Here is an 18,212-nt window from a genome sequence, read left to right on the forward strand (position 1 = left end):
GTCCACACGCATGTCGGGTTTGAGTGAACTAATGTTACTGATTTCGGATGTTTTTTTTTTTTTGATGATTTCTTTGAGTCTGGTGATGAGTTCAAGTCCTGAAAATCGTTAATATTATTCCCCCAATCCATGCTCACCACACGTTTGACAATGTGTCTAATCCAGCCTAGGTGTTTGCATTACCGATTCCCGGTTGTTCTTGAACACGTATAGGCAGGTTTCACGTGTTATAAACCTCTTGTCATTTGTTGGTCTTCATTTGCATCATTAGACAAAATCTAGGCATTCCCCTTTTTCTTTTCTTTTTGTTTCATTTTGTGTTCCTACTATCTGTTTTGCAAATTTTTAACGTGTCTCGGTGGTCCTCGCTGATGAGGAAGTACTCGGAGTCTAAGATATTCTGTTGGGTTGTCTCTCCCTGTCCGCACACCGTACATTCGCTATTTTGTGGTCATAAATGGGGGTGTCGGCTGCCAACAAAGGTTGAGATGGGTTGTTTGCACTCCTTCAAAAATACGTGATCTGCAATGTCATAGAGCTTCTATTATTAAGTGGCTTTAGAATCAATTGGTTCCAAATGAATGTTGGGGATTATACATTATGCGAGATCCTTGGTATCTTATGGCTATAATGGTTCAATTTTTTCTCTTTAAGTTATGGATTTGCAGAGAATGGAGGGCGCTGTTTAGTTGTTGCCTTATTGCTTCTTGTCTTGAATTTTTCTTTACTTAAGGTACATCCTCACTTTATCTCAATTAGTTGTCTCCTTCCCAGGTGAACAATACTGGTGTTGGTGGATCCATTATCGACGCTGATGCTTTGAGAACTTCGGTGGATCCATCCAAAGTTCCGCCTTGCCGATGCCAATCCACGAAGACATATTCTTTTTCCCTTGCTCTGTCTGGAATTTGCTAGTCCTTGCCACATAAATCGCAATTTGCTGACTTTGGAAACAATCATCCGCAAGCTAAGGTTGGCCTCTCGGCTTCTTTTTTCATTGTCTTAATCTTAGAGATCTTATAATTTAGTTGGACTGTTCACAAAATAGGATAGTGTATACGGATCCATATAGGTTCCCATGCTAATTTTGTGTATGGCGTGTAGTTCTTACGGTTTTATGTTAATGATTTAATTCATAACTCATGTGATGCTCAACCGATCGAAGATTCAATGGCATCTGAGAGACACTCATTCAATGCAAAGTGAACGGAGTCTGTAACCAATATACTTATCGATTTATTGGTGGATGAGGTCAAAAAGGGAAACCGCACCTCTTCCACTTTCAACAAAGCGGGGTGGAGGAATGTACAGTCTGAACTCAATAGACAGACAGGATTCCAATTTACCACGGTACAACTGAGGAACAAGGTAAACAAACTGAAAAAACAGTATGGCAGTTTTTACAAACTCATTTTCTCAGTCCGGATTTGGTTGGGATAATATGAACAAAAGAGTTGTTGTCGACGATCCAAATATATAGGAATCTCATATCAAGGTATTTCTTAACTTTGTGGTCATTTTGATATCATTACAGATGTTAATTTTAAAATGTATGATTATATTGCTGAAATATCATTATTGTGAAAATTGTAGGATAATGTCGAGTGGGCAAGATTCAGGAAGAATGGATTCCTCAGTATCCTGAGCTCTGTATTGTTTTTGGTGGTACATATGCTACTGGGGATCACGCCATATGAAGTGCTGAAGATGTGAATGTGTCGGATGATGATGACAATGATGATGACAATGTAGGTGGTGACAACAGTGGTCGCAATGCAGATGGTGTCAATGTAGGTGGTGACTATGATGGTAGCAATGCAAATGATTTCATTGGACACCATAGTGATGATAGACTTTTTACAACAGATGACACTGGAACTTCAGCTCGTGGAAAGCACAAATTGGATAGAACTTCAAATAGTAAGCGGAGAAGAAAGAGTAACCAATCCAGTATTGCTGAAACTTGTAGAGCCATACAAGATTTTCTGAAAGTTAGGTCATCAAGTCAATCTGGTGGTGGCTCTGCGAGCTCAAGGACTACACAACCACCTGTAGACTCTTTCTTCGTATCTACTGTGGTCCAGATTTTACTGAGTATGCCCAAGATAGAGCAAGGTGTTTACAATAAAGCAATGGAACGAGCATGCGTCAGTTGTGAATGGAGGGAGGCTTTCATTACATCCACACCTGCAAGGAGGATTGGCCTTCTTCAATTCCTTTAGTAGATGTTTGGAAATATATTACAAATTGAATGGAGTTTCATTAGACTATAGAACTTATATTATCTATTAATCTTTAGTTTATTCAAATATGATTAGTGTTGAGACTCTTGTACTTATATGTAATGGCATATCTTATTGAGATTTTATGACTTATGTTATTGATTGTTATCGGGATGTGTTTTCAAAATCTATATTGATGTTTTGGTCATTTTTGTGATTGTATAGGTACTATGGAAGGTGGATTAAATAGTGTGTCTAATGAGTACGTACAACCAGTTGAACAATTCTCGGGTGATGATATTAACATATTGGTAGCATGGTTCTGCTTAGCTGCGATGGACACGTCCCTGTATACGAGAGAACCTATTAGGGATAGTCAATTATCAGGAGGAGAATGGATAAGGGAGATTGTTCATGGACATTCATATAGGATATATGAAGCATTTAGGATGGAGAGACATGTTTTTCTGAATTTATGTGACTTAATGAAAGTAAGGGATTGGTTCAAAGATAGTCGATTTGTTCAAATAGATGAACAAGTTGGGATATTTTTAAGTGTGGTTACTCACAATAACTCAAATAGAGATTTATGTGAGAGATTCCAACATTCAGAGAAACGATCAGCAAGTATTTCAATAAAGTGTTGAAAGCAATGATCAAACTTTCAAAGGAGATAATCAAACCACCGTCCTTTGACGTCATTCCACAAGAAATTCTTATTGATCCTAGTCATAAACGCTACTTTAAGGTATGATTTTTATATTGATTTTATACCGTCAAATACATGTAGTTGATAATCTTATATGATATTAGATTGTTAATATATTGACAGGGTTGCGTAGATGCTATGGATGGCACCCATATAGATGTTACCGTTCCTGTATCTCAGCAGATTCCATTTAGAGGTAAGAGTGGGAGAACAACCCAGAATGTGCTGTGTATTTGCTCTTTTGATATGAAATTTGCTTTCGTGTATGCTCGATGGGAAGGATCTGCCAACGATTGTCGAGTGCTTTCAGTAGCACTCGAAAATCCTCAACTACAATTTCCCCGACCACCACCTGGTACTTACTTTGTTTATGAAGTCAATTTTATGATTATATATTATGGTTCAATATCACAACAAATTTATATATATCATGTTATAGGGAAATATTACGTGGTAGATTCAGGTTATGCAGCACTTCCGGGATTTTTAACTCCATTTAGAGGCGATCGGTATCATCTAAGCGAGTATAGAGGGAATGGGGGACGACCAAGGACAACGAGAGAATTGTTCAACAAGAAGCACTCTTCACTAAGAAATGTAATTGAGAGGTCATTTGGGGCATTAAAGAATCGCTTCACCATTTTGAGACAGATGCCTCCATTTACAATTCGAAAGCAAGCACTTGTTGTAATTGCTTGTCGTGCTCTCCATAATTACATTCGTGATTAAGATGCGATGGATAGAAACTTTTCCCTATATGAAGATCCGGAGTATCCATGCGGACCTACAGAAGTGGAGGTTGCAGATGATACGTTGCAGATGATGCACCTGGAATAAACATGCTTAGGACAATGATTGCAAATAAAATGGCGAGGGATCATAATATGCCTGAGATTTCATGACTTTGTGTTTCCGACTTTTGTAATTTTGTTTTTAAGTATTCACTTATCAAATTCAATGTGATGAAGTTGAACAATGAACTATATTACTTCATTATTGTGATGTTATGTATGAAATGGTCTATATAGAGATCTATAAGATATTCTTCTTTTAGGTAGCTCTTATTGTACAAATTTTACTTACGAAATTTTGTTCCAAGTATGCACATGACCATGTTCAGAATGTTTGTCTTCACCCAACATGAACAAAATTAAATTGATGAGCATTTCATTAGAGTGATAATGCAATACCAAGTTTACACTTTATTGAAAAAAAGGCACGTGAGAAAAATTTGGTACAAAGTTTATTTATAAAATTTTCTTCAAAGTATGCACTTATAACCATGTTCAGAATGTTTGACTTTACTCACCATGAACAAAATTAAATTGATGAGCATTTTATGATAATGAGAATTCAAAACCAAGTTTACACTTTATTTAAAAAAAAAACAATTGGGAAAATTTTGGTACAAACTTAAAAAAATTTATTCCAAGTAAGCAAATATGATCAAGTTTAGAATGTTTGTTTTCACTTAATATGAACAAAATTAAATTGATGAGCATTTCATGAGAATGATAATTCAATACCAAGTTTACACTTTATTTAAAAAAAAAAGAACAATTGAAAAAAATTGAACAGAATTTTGTACATTACCAAACGTGTTTCGTTCTTTTTTCTATTCCGAAAACGTAAATTTTTGTAGTTACCAAACGTGTTTTTGTTCTTTTTCTATTCCGAAACATAAATTTTATACAATTACCAAACGCGTTTTTTGTTCAGAAATTATTCCCCGGAACAGAAACATTTTTTTCTATTTCTTTTCTCAAACAATTTTAAACGTAAACGTTACCAAACGTACCCTTAGTGTCTAGAATATAGAAACTTGTGGAACATGATTGGAAATTAGTGATTCATGACAGATCTGAAACTAAAGGCCTTTTCCAAGGTTCCTGGGATGCACTAAAATACTGTATTCATATTAACATACTTCTTGTAGATAATGGAACTAAATCTTTCGATCTTCCCAACCGATTGCATACCTTTTCACTCTTTTCTTGGTCCGTAAACGTGGTAGGAATATTTACATTCTCCCTCTCTCAACAGCTAGGCAATGTCAAGCGGCTGCCACACACAACGTCATCGTCTAATATGGTGTACAGCAACCAATCGAGTTCGGTCATCTACATAATACCATCATCTCACTCTTCTTCTCATTGTCCTCGTTGAATCTTCCATTTCCATTTTCCGTATACGACAAAGATGATGACATGATATTTGTTAAACTGTCCAAATATATTACTACAGGATCAGGTGTTTTCACTCATACAAATCCCTACTCTTTCAACCAAATTTATCCATGACAGAGCTCATTTCACTGCTAGATGGAGACGTCTGCTGGTGTTGTGTTGCGAGAGTTGATAAGACTTAAGACTAACGAGACCAAATCCATACCGAGGACCTTTCTTTTGAGACACATGGGATTTTGGTGATTATGGCCTTAATCGCAGACTTTTGAATCTGGATAGATTGCCGCAACCAATGAATAATCCCCATTTTAGTCGCCACACAAATTTAGTCGTGTAAAGAACTGCATCATTTTACTTTTCAAACTTATTTTAAATCGAATTGGCTAGTACTGGTACAAAACGGAAGAGGGACGATATTCGCTGACTATGGTAACTCATTGTAAAGATAGAAGGGAAAAACTATCCTAAGTTACTCTGCAAACTGAAACTTTAGCCCCCTCTAGCTCTTGTTTCCTTTTTAACTCCATTCGTGTGTAATACATACTATTACAATGCTCATGGGCGTCCAACCAATTCTAGACTCTAAACAGTATGCTCATCATCATACCGCCGGTTTCGGACTCGAGGCTTTTGTTGAAGACGGCTAAATCCTCTCTTGATCCAAAAGATTACTGCAATTTCCATGTAGGGGACCTTTAATAGATATGCTGCACAAGAGCGCTCCATTTCTGCTTTAGCTGACCTTGGCATTGTAGCCTGTAGGTGCTTTTCCTCTACTAGGTTCTGGGGAACAAACACCAAGCAAGTTGCTTGAAATAATCGACGCTAGATCGGTCCAGCATGCTCTAGTCTACTCTTCATCTGATTCCAATCGGTCTTCTCACTGTCTTGCGTCATCCTTTGCCGTATAATCAAAGAAAAGCTGCAACTTGCGAGAAAAAAAATATAAAAAGATCTTTGACTCGTAACTCTTTGGCTTTGACTAGTGAGCTGCCAGCATTCCTCGGTGATTCATGCACTTGTGCCGACAAAGGTGGCCGCATGTGCCGTGGTAGGGTCCCTGGATCAATCCTGACATATTGAGGGTTCGCTGCTGCTTTTTTGTTCCCACCAATTGTACTACTATCCATGTTACCGGAGACAATTGATGGGATTTATTCATCAATATTCAGATGGTTCACAGTAGCTATTCGAAATGTGCGAGAAAATTGTTGGACATCAAGAAAAAGACGATCTCTGATGATGAGGCAACTCATGATAAGGGAATCAGACTTGATTTCCCAGTGGTATTTACTAGTGGGCCTCTCTTCTTATTCAATGTGAAACTTTTCCTACTTTGTGCCAATGATTTGGGTAGCATTCTTCCATAGGATATCAATATGCACACGTTCCTTAATGCAGAAGTGCAATTCTTTCAACTCTCCAGCAGTTCCCAGTGCGAGTTATTTAGCACCTCCATGTGTGACGGATGAGAAGGTGTGTCCAAAACTCTTTCCTGTTCTTGAAGTAAGTTCTATGGCATTTCATTACACATGGATGACACAGAGCTTTCAATGGTAGATAATCTCCTTTTGTCTAGATTTTCGTTGTGAAAGAGTGCAATGCTGGAAACAGTTATGATCGCTTTTTACCTATAATTGACAAGAATGTCGACACTGGTTGTATTAACATATTACCAACTTCCAAATCTGAATTGGAAAAAGGTATGCAATCTGGTGCATACTCCAAGAAAATCCTATACAAGATCATATACGAATGAAGAATTTGAGTGAGTGAAAAGTCTGAGAGCTTGCTATCATCCAAGGTTACTCTGCATTGGTTTTGAAAGTGACCTTCGACATAAATGAGCTAATCAGATGTCACCTGCTAACCAGGTTGCTTTGCCATGCCCGATCCTTGCAAATCTTCAGAAGCTATAAGCAACCGCATCTTCAATGGTCTATTGGCCTTTGTCAAGGGGATGTTCACTGTGGTCTGCACGACATGTGGCATGGCCTTCAACCACATCAGTTGCCGGAGCCTTCTATTTCCTGTGATGATTACCTGAAAATGATTAAGCGCATGGCTAAACTAGAAAAGAAAGTGATTGTTCTCAGCACTAAAAATGCATCCATGCTGCATGAGAAGGAGGAAATGCTTACTGCTGCAGTTGGTTGCGTTGAAGCCCTAGAACAGGAGCTATCTTCAACCAAGAAGGTCTATGCACAACTAGCTTATAAATATCCAGGCCTCTGCCTGTTACCAAATGCATGCCTCCCAATTAATTAATTAGTGAGTAAAAAATCTGCACCGAGTGCTTTCCATTTTTGCTTGTTCAAAAATCATAAGATCCACAAATTTATTCAGAATAGAATCCACACTGATACTGAAATTCATACAGGCATTGGAGGCTTCCATTGCCTGACTGGAAAAGCTCTTGGCCTACGTTGAGAAAAAGAAAAGAAAAAGAAGCTGGTGAGTTGAGAGTCGCCCCCAGTACGACACTATGCATCTTTCAGATTTGTTCTTGTGCTTTTGATTGATAGATTTTCTGGTTGTAATTGCAGAACCTCTTCCGTTGGTAATGGCGTGGATTTTCATAAGGCCATGCATCCTGGTTTTTGGCACATTGGACCTTTACAATACAAATTTCGCCTGTGACTACAATTGGAAAGTTTTTGCTTTCATTCCACAGGGACGTGGAAAATAATTTTCTCAGTCATAGTTAAAGTTTTAACCTGTATACAAGCCATCCACCAGTCATGGTGGAGTGGTTGGTTGCATAATCGAGCGACTTGACCAAGACTTTGGATCGAGTCACGGTAAGTGCTCTCTGCACTTGAACCCCATAAAAAGAAGGCTTTGCACGACGTCTGAAAATTCGCCTCAAAACATCTTTTCGTCGGAGAAAAAATTGACATGTGTGGAGATGGATTGGGTAATTTTATCTAGACAGGGTGCTGATTATTTTGCACACGTCCATTAGGAAACTGAGGTATCTAGACTTCAGTAACATGCGGAAAACAGGACTGGAAAATAGAGAGATTCATGACAGATCTGAAATTACAAGTCTTTTCTAAGCTTCCTAGGATGCAGTACTGTACTCACTCTATTTCTTACCCTGACTAGTAGCAAGAGACCCTAAAGGCATGTAAAAACAACATACGAAATGTCTCAAATCTGTATTCATGTTTTTATACGCTTTGCTGATAATGGAACTAAGAATTTCAATCTTCTGTAGATACTAGGACGAAATAAAAGAAATCCTTTCACTTTGAAGATGTCAAGAGTTGTTCACACTATTTTCTTGGTTTGTCAAGATGACAGAAGTATCCTCTCTCTCTCTCTCTCTCTCTCTCTCTCTGCAATATTGAGCTAGATCTCAAACGGCAAGCAAGTAAATTCGGTCGTCTACATATTACCATCATCTCATCTTTCCTCTCCTCGTCTTGGTTGAATCTACCGTTTCCATTTTCCTCAAGATGGCATAAGCTGGTGTCGTACACAACATGAGATGAGGACATGACATATATTGACCGACTTATATGTATACTACTACAGTATCAAGAGAAGGGCAGAGCTCACTTCACTGCTTGAGAGTGAGGTCTATGGTGTTATATCGCGAGAGTCAATAATACTCAAGGCCTCGGACTCGAGCATTAGGAGCCGAAGATTACAGAGGCTTGCACTTGGCCTCAATAGGCTGAGCAATTAGGTCAGTCCAACTTGCGCTCAGATCCTGATTATTGGAGCTTGAAGCTTTAAAGACACCAAAAGCAAAAGCTGTCAGAATGGTTGGATGGAGGAGGCAAAGGACTACTTCAAATTAGAAACACAAGAAGCCACTTTGGGACACGTCGCTTAGCTTACTCCACCACCAAACTGATAATGCGTAAGCGAAAACCTGAATGACCGACCCAAACATGTAACTATTCATAATCGATGGCACGCGCGATCAGACCATACCCATGTTATGCTTGGATCACCTGCGCGCGTCCGCTCCTCAACCTATCAAACTCGTCCCGTGAGTTAACAGATTGTAGACCGACCAATGCGTCCAAGTCACAGGCCTCGACGCTGTTCATAAGGGAAAAAAAATCCCCGTTCCGCCAATGGCGACGGAACTAAAAAGTCCTTCTAAAGACATGAGATAGCTGGAAAGAAATGATCGTGTCATTTACCAAACTCGACGGCCTATCAACTTGCGCTTGGCCGTTTCCTCGGACGGGGAAGTCCTGCCCAAAGTAATTGAAAAAGCGAAAAAGAGAAATCGCTAGTTGGGCATCGGAAAAACACGAGGAGACAAAACAAGAAAAAGCCCCGAGGGATGACGCTTTCGTTTTTGCCTGATGGGTGCTCCCCCACCCAATTATACTTTTCTTCACTGCGAAGGTAAGTTCCCCCACCGAGGCATCACCAAGACACGACCTTCTCCAGATCTAATTCGCTCTATCTCGAAACTCCACGAGAACCAAACTGACAGAGAGAGACACGGAGAGACAGAGAGAGATGAAAGCTATGTGTTTTAAGGATTCTCTGTACATGTACGAAGATTCGTAAAGATAACAGAGAGCTCGGGAACTGCAGATTTCCCACGTTCTCATCTCGTAATTCTGATACGAAAACAAAATGGCGGATGTCCGCTGTTCTTGCACAAGAAACAAAACAAGAGACGTAACGCGGATTTGTTCCAAAGATTCCTTCGCGACGATGATTGCTTAACCTTGGATAAGAACAAAAGAGAAGACAAAAAAAAAAAAAAAAAAAACCAACCCCTCGATAGAAAATCAAAAGCACAACGAAAAAGAAGAACTCTGAAGCAGGGTGCGCTCATTTGATTTGACTACATTTATGTCGGGCGCATCGCCCCATCTCTGCGACGTCCTTCCCTTTCCTTCTTCCTTTTTCGCAGTTCGATAGAGAGAGAGAGAGAGAGCAATGAAAGTCACTTCCCAGTGAAGCGGAAAGGTGAGAGCAATGGTAGTGCACCTCGAAAGCTGAAAGGTGATCTACCGCGGGATATTCTCTGCTTTTTGGATATCCCCTGTTTCGTCTTCTTGATACCCGATTAGATTTTCTGGACCCAAATTTGCTCATTTCGAACGCGCGTTCCGACGAGAAAGATCGACATTCGCTGGCTACGGTAACTCGGCATCGTGATGAACTCTCGGTCACGATTCGATCCGGCTCAATTTTAGATTATCCGAAGGGCCGATGGTCTTTGGAATTTCGAGGTCGCGGGCAACGAAAGAAGTGGTGGGCTTTGCGTCGACATCCGAGCTCAACTTTGGCGATCAAGAGTGATGCTCGAAAGAAGTAAGCACGTTAGCATGCTTTTCGTCACTCGTCAAAAGAAGGAAAAGAAAGAAGGAAAAGACTTGCTTTTCCATCGCCAAATCACTCGGCGTAAACGTGCGCATGTCCTTTTCTTTTGTTTATCATGTCGATTCCCCAGCGATGCTGCATGTTACTGTACTCGCCAGTCAAAGATGCCCGTGTGACAAGTAAAGTAACGAGCGTCGAATTCAATATGTATGTCTTTGTATATGAGTTGCGTAAAGGAATAGACTCGTGACCCTATTGAGAAACCGCAACGAAACTCGAGACTAGCTTTGGACTTCATTGGCCAGTACACGAAGTTCAAAATTATAAAGCGAAAGAGAGAGATGTGAAATTTATTTTATATATATATATCGATATATAATGAATAACTTTATGAAATGACTTTTAACATATATCAATCATGATTTGCACAATCAAATAGAGACAAAATCAATAGAATTATCAAATGAACTCTAATTATCTCTAAATTCCCCTTAAGCTCTAGGGGACTGTCAGCTTGAGTTTAAAATCAAGCCGAATAGCGTCTAGATGCAATGTTCGACAATTGTTCGAAAACGACATGCGAAAGGTCAAGAAGTAGAGAGAGAAACAACAAGCAGACAATGCGACTAGCTTGTTAAATAGTAATTGAAAGATGCGGCCTATATAGGTGGTGTCGTAACATTCCGCTACCTATATGATTGGCTTGGGAAAATAGTTACTGAGCAATGTAGCCTATGCAACTGGCATCAAAAGAAAAGTTACCTTCGTGAAAAATGCTCAAATGGGTGACGTGGTTAATTGGCGTCAAAACACAACCCTAGTGGAATGGACTTGACTAAGTACTTTGAGACTCGTGTGCATAGAGGGAACACTGTTAATTGGCGAGGATGGATGCATGTGTGCATCGGATGTGAAGTGCAACCAATGCACCCCATAATAAAGCAAAAGAGAGAATTCACACCCAGTGCACTCCATAATAAAAAATGGAGGAGAAATGTGGAATTTGTAGATATGTTAATATATATAAAAGAATGATGCATCAGTCCATCAAAATGACTATAAAAAGTAATATATATATCAATAAAGAAATATACAATTAATCGGAGATATGCAAGCAATTTTAAGAGATACATATAATTAACGAAATTGTCGAATGAAAACCACAATTATTTTCAACACGAAATTCAAACCCAACAAAACTTAGGGGTAATTATTCGATCAATTTTAAATCTATCATACGTATATAAATTCAGTTATAAATTTTTTAAATTTGTCAATTTTACCTTAGATCTTATCTGTTTCGACCAATGGGCCAATTTTCATTGGAGACCGCCTATTTTCCACGCGTGGATTGGGAACGTTACTTTTACGGTCTCTTGGAGCGGTTCATTTTTCGATGGAAAGCGAATTGCCGTGACGGGCGAAGAACGAACTTCAACAAGTGTTCACTTCCAACTAATTTTTACTGCTCAACGGCTTTTAACTGCCTCGGGGAACCGATCGTTCTTCTGCTGTCATTTTCATTCCAGGTTGCGTTTGGACGATGGTTAAAAAAAAAAAAAAAAAAAAAAGAGGGAGGAGTAGGCCATAATGTGGCCTAAGCGCGAGGCAGAGGGGCATCCTGAAAACGGCAAACCGACAGCCTCGGCACCGGCCACTGAGCACCGCATGGGTCCGGTCCATCCAGCTGGATCCGCACGTAACGTTAAGCACGTTGTAAATTATATCGACTTCTCGGGACAGGGCATTAGAACAGCAATTAGTACGCATGACTTTCTTCGGTTTTATTCACTTTCAATTGCTCCTCAGATCTTCGTCGTTTCTGATACATCGATTTTCTCATCATTCGTAATCGGTGCATCAAAGATCGAAGTGGAATTCTGTTGATGAGCGACCATTTGCTAAGCAAAAATATGAAAAAGAGAAAACAGATGTTTCCATACTTAATGCGTCAAATGTCCTCTGAGTTTTTTTTTTTTTTTAATAATTGAATGTGTTCTCAAATTTTCAAAAAGAAAGTTGACCTTATAGTCGTGCAACAATGATTCTCTACTTTTCATAAGATAAAAAAGATGCATGAAGTCTTTATCACAAAAAAGAAATAAAAAGATGCATGAAGTGAACTTCAATTTCAAGATAGAATTTTTCAACCCTCGATGTTCCCATTAAAGCAAGCTCACAAATTTGGTCGATATCATCAATTTGGAACATTGACCCGATTCGTGAAGCTCCACTCTTTCTAATTTGGGGCTGCTATTCCTTTTCTCACCGGATCAAATGAATTCTTAATTCATAAGTTTAAAAAACAAAGTGACTTAATCAAGAGAAGCAACGTTATCCAGACATGAATAATGCATCAATTATGCATGTCGACATCTATATCAATTAATATCAAGGATAAACCTTGACTTTGTACAATTTCAAGCATTTTCTCGAGATTTACCTATTAAACAAGTGTTTCGAAAATATTCATAAATAAATAAGGTCCATATCGAAGAATGGGTGCAAACTCGCTAAGCAGACCCTCCAATGACAATGGGCAGAAATCAAGGGCCGGCAATGGCAAGGGAATGGGGTGCGAATCCTGGATGGAGAAGGTAAAGTGGCCCCGCCACGAACCTACTCAACCCGTCCCTACCTACGATCCTCCCATTTAGATTTCTCGCTTTTTCCAAAGTGACTTGACGTCAATGATTCAGTGTACCTGCCCTAGTTAATATTTTACCCGGTTCAACTTTTTACTCCCTCGACAAAAAAAAAAAAAAAAAAAAAAAACTTTTTACTCCACCTAAAAAAGCGATGTCCGAATCCGGTGCAGTTGCGTCGAAGCATAGGAAGCTCTTCTCCTTCTAGCCGCCATGTCCTTTTTCCCTTTTACCCCTTTATGCTATCAAATGATTAAAAATAAATTAAATTTTATTGACGAATGTCCTAAAAGACATTTGTTATACACCCCGTGGAAAGAGTTCGACCGTTTCTTAGCACTATTGTGTCGTGCGCAAGGTAATTGTGGCACTAATTGTGGTTGATGAGTATTACTACAGATACTCAATGACGAAAACTTTAACTTTTGCCTATTACAAAAGAAATCCAAATTTATACCTACCCTGGCATAAATATTCCAAATTTTATTAAATTACTAAAAATCTTAAATTTATCTATTATGGTACAAATACTCTAAAAATTTTTATGTTAAATAAAAACTCCGAACTTATATTGATGTGATAAATAAACCCTTGATATAATTAAAATACATGATGAGTATGTCATACACGCATAACAAAAAAAATTGGGATATCTTTATCATATTAGATAAATTTAGGATAAAATAATCGAGGATAATTGTGTCACAATAATGATAGTTTGGAATTTTTGTGATATTTGCCCTTTGTAAAACAAAATACTTACTTGCATTTTGGCATTTTCCTAGACCGAGAGTACTTTTTTCCTCGTAATCATGGATGTACCAAACTAAATTTCACGATTTAATCTATATTATTCAGGTCCCCTTGTCATTTGACAAAAAGGGTGTCGTCTCTACCTCATAAAAAGACCGATTGGTCATAATGACGTCAAAAATTAGGCGCTGTGATGTAAACTCACGGGTCAAGAGTTCAATTACGTGTACGATTCTTGATAGACCCAGGAGAGGTCGTCGCCCAATTTCTACCATTTTTTTCTAGTTGGCCCTGCTCTTACGTTTGGTTAAATAAGTTAAAGAATGATAAAATAAGCCCCGCAACAAAATGTTAAATCATATCTGGACAAAAAGCTGCAGACCCAATTAATGAATTCGCGCAGAACCGCCCGTGCCCTGCCCCTAGGGGATTGGAAAGGTTGGCACTCCCCAAAAGAAAAAAAAAAATGTCATGCCTACCTTGACTTTTTCTTAAATTCATCATTTTATACACCGCCCTACACTACTCGTATCATTGTTTCTATCGTACAGTGATCACAATAACGTACACCTAATTTCCAGAAGAGAGGTGCAGCAGGAGTCATGATGTTTTTAATTTGCAAAATCGAGACGCAAGCCGAACGAGACATGAATCTAAGCCGCGATGTCGTGACCTCGCCCATGACATATTGCGCGACATCGGATGTCATGCTGACGCCACGCCCGTGGGTAGGTACGCTGGAAAGCATGATTGCCGTCGCGAAATGTTAGCGAGATGATGATAACTCCGGCTGCTGCTTGACACGAACTTTTTCTCGGAGAGACATACCTGGTACGGGCTTTGGCGTCCGTCCTTGAACAAGGATCGTCGGGAGCAAACGTCCGAAAGAGGTGGCGGTGGCGGTGGAGCTCTGTCGGACCTTTTTTTTTTTTTTCTTGCTTTTTTTAACGGTGGCGCTTCCTGTTGTCGACAGTTACTGATGGCAGAAGATCTTTGGTTTTTTTTTTTTTTTTTTTTAATCTGGCTTTTTTAACCCCAGCGGTGATGGTGATCTTGGGCGGGGTTGCTGGTGAACAGCTGGATCTGGACGGTTGTGGAGTCTTCTCGCCCCCCAACCTCACATGTCCCATCAACTTTTCCCAACAACTTTTCCTTACAATAGATTCCAAACCCCCTTTTCCCCATCATTTTCTCAATTTCACAAATTCTTTTATCTCTCTCTCTCTCTCTCTGCGTCTCTGCTTTTTCCTCCCTCAATAATTCGTCCGAATGGCAATGTTGGCCTTGCAGTTTTTCCTATAAAGTCCGCGCTCCAACGTGATGAACCCTCCCCCGCTTTCGCCAATTCCTCTCCCTAGTAACATCAGCAGCATCGTCCCTCTGTTTCTCTCTGCTGGTCCCACTCTGCCCAATAGGCCCATCTTCTTCTTCTTCGTTGATCTCTCTGGTTCAGGGTCCCGATTTTGGCTTTCTTGAATCAGATTTCCGACTACCCATTTGCTCCATTAAGCTATCTACCTGTTTTCGGTTTCTGGGCAGTTACAGTTTCCTGGAGAAATATCGTTCTTGACTCGTAAAAGTCGTGTCTTGAACTGATATTCCGTGCTGGGTTGAAGATCCCGAGCGCAGTCCGTACGCCTAGCCCCCGCCCCTCTATTTCTTGGCATAGTTGCGGTTCTTCTCCTACCGTCTTCATGCTTAATCTGTTGTTCTTGATGTTTGAGGTCCATGTCTCCAATTCTCAGTGAAATCCTCCTCTCCGGTTATATGATAAGTTCCTCATTCAGGCGCAGGACCCATTTAGTTCAATCCTTCTCCGTCGTCTTCCTCTACTGGCTGTACTACGTTTCATAACGTCTGCTGCTAAATCTACGTTAATTAGCCTCTATATCTATCTTTCTATTATATCGTCGTGTCTATTTCCCGAAATATTTGCATAACTACTAGCTGGGTCCTGTCGTAAGCCTTACAATAAATCTACTATTAGCTGAGTATTGGGTGTCGAATAATTTGCACGAAGCCACGAACTATTGGCAATCGATCTCATGGCTTCCTCGAGCGGAACGTCTTCCGGGTCAACCTTGATCCAGAACTCGGGATCAGAGGAGAGTCTGCAGGCCTTGATGGATCAGAGGAAGAGGAAGAGGATGATCTCCAACCGCGAGTCGGCGAGGCGGTCGCGGATGAGGAAGCAGAGGCACCTGGACGATCTGATGCTTGTGGTGGCTCAGCTCAGGAAAGACAACCAGCAGCTAAGGGACAACGTGAACGTGGTGAACCAGCATTACATGACCCTGGAGACCGAGAACTCCATCTTGAGGGTCCAGATGAACGAGCTCACCAACAGGCTGGAGTCTTTGAAGGATATACTCGGTATCCTGGATGCCGGAGATGGTGGCAGACCAGGAAATGGTGGCGGATCGGGATATAATGGCGGTGGCGGATGGGGAAATGGTGGGTTCGGATCACCTGAGGAAATTGGTGGTGGCGGTGGCTGGACAGATCAGCCTATCGATTACTTCTTCAACCCAATGAGCTGTGCTTATGCTGTGAACCAGCCTATTTTGGCCTCTGCAGACATGTTTCAGTACTAATCTCAGAAGACAGCGAGAGAAGGAAGTTGAGATCTGTCTGATCTATCCCATGAAGCATTTAGGCAGTGAATTTTTAGTTTGTTTGGTAAGAGTGTGAGAGGATAAGGGGCTTCGAACTGTAAATGGGGGTTGCTTGCTTTCTATTTGATCGAAGAACCGTCTGTAATTGGCCAGCTTAGTAATGATAACTAGTAGATGTTAATCCTACTTTCTTGTTTTGCTTGCTAAATCAACACATTTAGTCCTTTCTTTCTTGACCATATTCTGACGTGTTTTGACGACCTTAGCTTGCCTTAGACCAAATCCTCTCTTTTTAATCTCCCTTTTTCCTATTGAAACGAAGAAGAAGAAAATGATCAGTTTGTTTTCCTTAACGAAGATTCGAGTTTTACCTCTCGATTGAATTTCTGAAACATTTAGAGGACGAACTAGCCTTGAACTACCGAAAAAGGGCGCAGCTAAATACTTGAAAAACACTAACATGGAAAGTTACTACGATTCTTCTTGGAGCTTATGCTTTTAAAAGCAATGCCTGTTTTCGAGTTGACAAAGAACATTTTCCGAGTTACCGAAGCATATGTTGTGATTAGATCGGTGAATTGGAAAAATGGAAAGTTAGCTGCATCTCGAGAATCGTGATCTAAAAGAAAATTCGATGTTGATGCTGCTAAAATTAAGCTCAGTATATGCCATGCCGCACCAGATTGTCCAGTGAAAGGAGGGAAACTTCCATGGTTGTGTCATAGCTCCTGAGTCTATTCACCCTTCATCGGGTTCGGTGTTTAACTAAATCAATTCTGACTTGAAGCCAAAAAAAGTCAAAGGTCAAATGATGAACTCCATCCTCTTCTTTTTATAATAATTTTAACAATTGCATCTAAGAGCTGAAATAATATGATAGGTATTTATGAAATTATTTCACCATAGATCCCGCAATAAAATCTCTTTCATCAAATATTATATTTTTATTTTTTATTAAAAGAGACTCAAGTTCTGTGTTAACTTTTGATAGAGAGGGTTAAATGCAAACGAGACTATTCACCATATAATTTCGAATCTAAAGAAGTCGCTTGATACGTTGAACACGAGCTTAATACCAATGATAATCAATGTCGAAATCTATTCAACAGTGTCATCTACACTCACTTTAACATAACAATGAAAGCCCATTCAAAACAAGATTGAAGAGGATTCAATAATGTAAATGCGCCTAGACAGCAGTACTTTCTAATCAGTTTGAGGATATAACGTCAGAATCTAATCAACAACGCTAAACAATGAAGATAACACCTAGTAGACATTGCTCCTAGATGGGTATGAGAACATAGCATTGGAATGTAATTGACAACGTTGGATAGTGGTAACATCACCTAGCAAACACTCTTAGATTGATATGAGGACACAATGTTGGAATCTAATCAATGATGTTGGACGATAGGTTAGCCTTAGAATCTAAGCAACAACATTGTCCAAGATATAGACATTATCTAGAATTGAATTAACGATGAGAATCTTAAGTTGTAGCTAAGCCATATTAAGTAAGACAAAAGCAAGATAAAGTAATTTTGTATGTTTTTTGGAGGGTCTTTGTTGGATTGCCTACGGTATTTATAGGCTAATTTGATAGCCATCAATGATCGGTTACTTTCCCCTTAAGAGTTGCTTCATGTTCTATGTTGAACCGCCTTATCTATATTTGGTTTCTGACTTGTTTGACAATATTCTCATGGCTTGTCCAACAAGGATTGACTGCTTCCTCTTTTAACTATTCTCCCCTAATTCCACTATTAATGTTGTGT

General features: G+C 39.6%; 1 protein-coding gene and 1 long non-coding RNA gene across 2 annotated transcripts; one reads left to right on the forward strand and one right to left on the reverse strand.

Moving 5' to 3' along the window:
• Nucleotides 1-6,671: 6,671 nt before the first annotated feature.
• Nucleotides 6,672-9,006, reverse strand: LOC120288040. Its single transcript, XR_005546277.1, has 2 exons — nucleotides 7,259-9,006; nucleotides 6,672-7,147 (listed from the first exon to the last, which is right to left on the reverse strand). It is a non-coding gene; the product is annotated as an uncharacterized LOC120288040 (long non-coding RNA).
• A 6,052-nt stretch (nucleotides 9,007-15,058) lies between these two features.
• Nucleotides 15,059-16,629, forward strand: LOC104418851 (bZIP transcription factor 11). The gene has a single exon (XM_010030312.3). The coding sequence runs from the start codon at nucleotides 15,865-15,867 to the stop codon at nucleotides 16,411-16,413; it is 549 nt and encodes a 182-aa protein (XP_010028614.2). The 5' UTR covers nucleotides 15,059-15,864; the 3' UTR covers nucleotides 16,414-16,629.
• The last annotated feature ends 1,583 nt before the right edge of the window (nucleotides 16,630-18,212 follow it).

This window comes from Eucalyptus grandis, chromosome 9, assembly GCF_016545825.1.
Source record: "Eucalyptus grandis isolate ANBG69807.140 chromosome 9, ASM1654582v1, whole genome shotgun sequence".
Classification (NCBI taxonomy): domain Eukaryota; kingdom Viridiplantae; phylum Streptophyta; class Magnoliopsida; order Myrtales; family Myrtaceae; genus Eucalyptus; species Eucalyptus grandis.

Excerpts from the sequence above, each read along its gene's own strand:
- LOC104418851 (XM_010030312.3), top strand. The coding sequence starts at position 15,865 with ATGGCTTCCTCGAGCGGAACGTCTTCCGGGTCAACCTTGATCCAGAAC.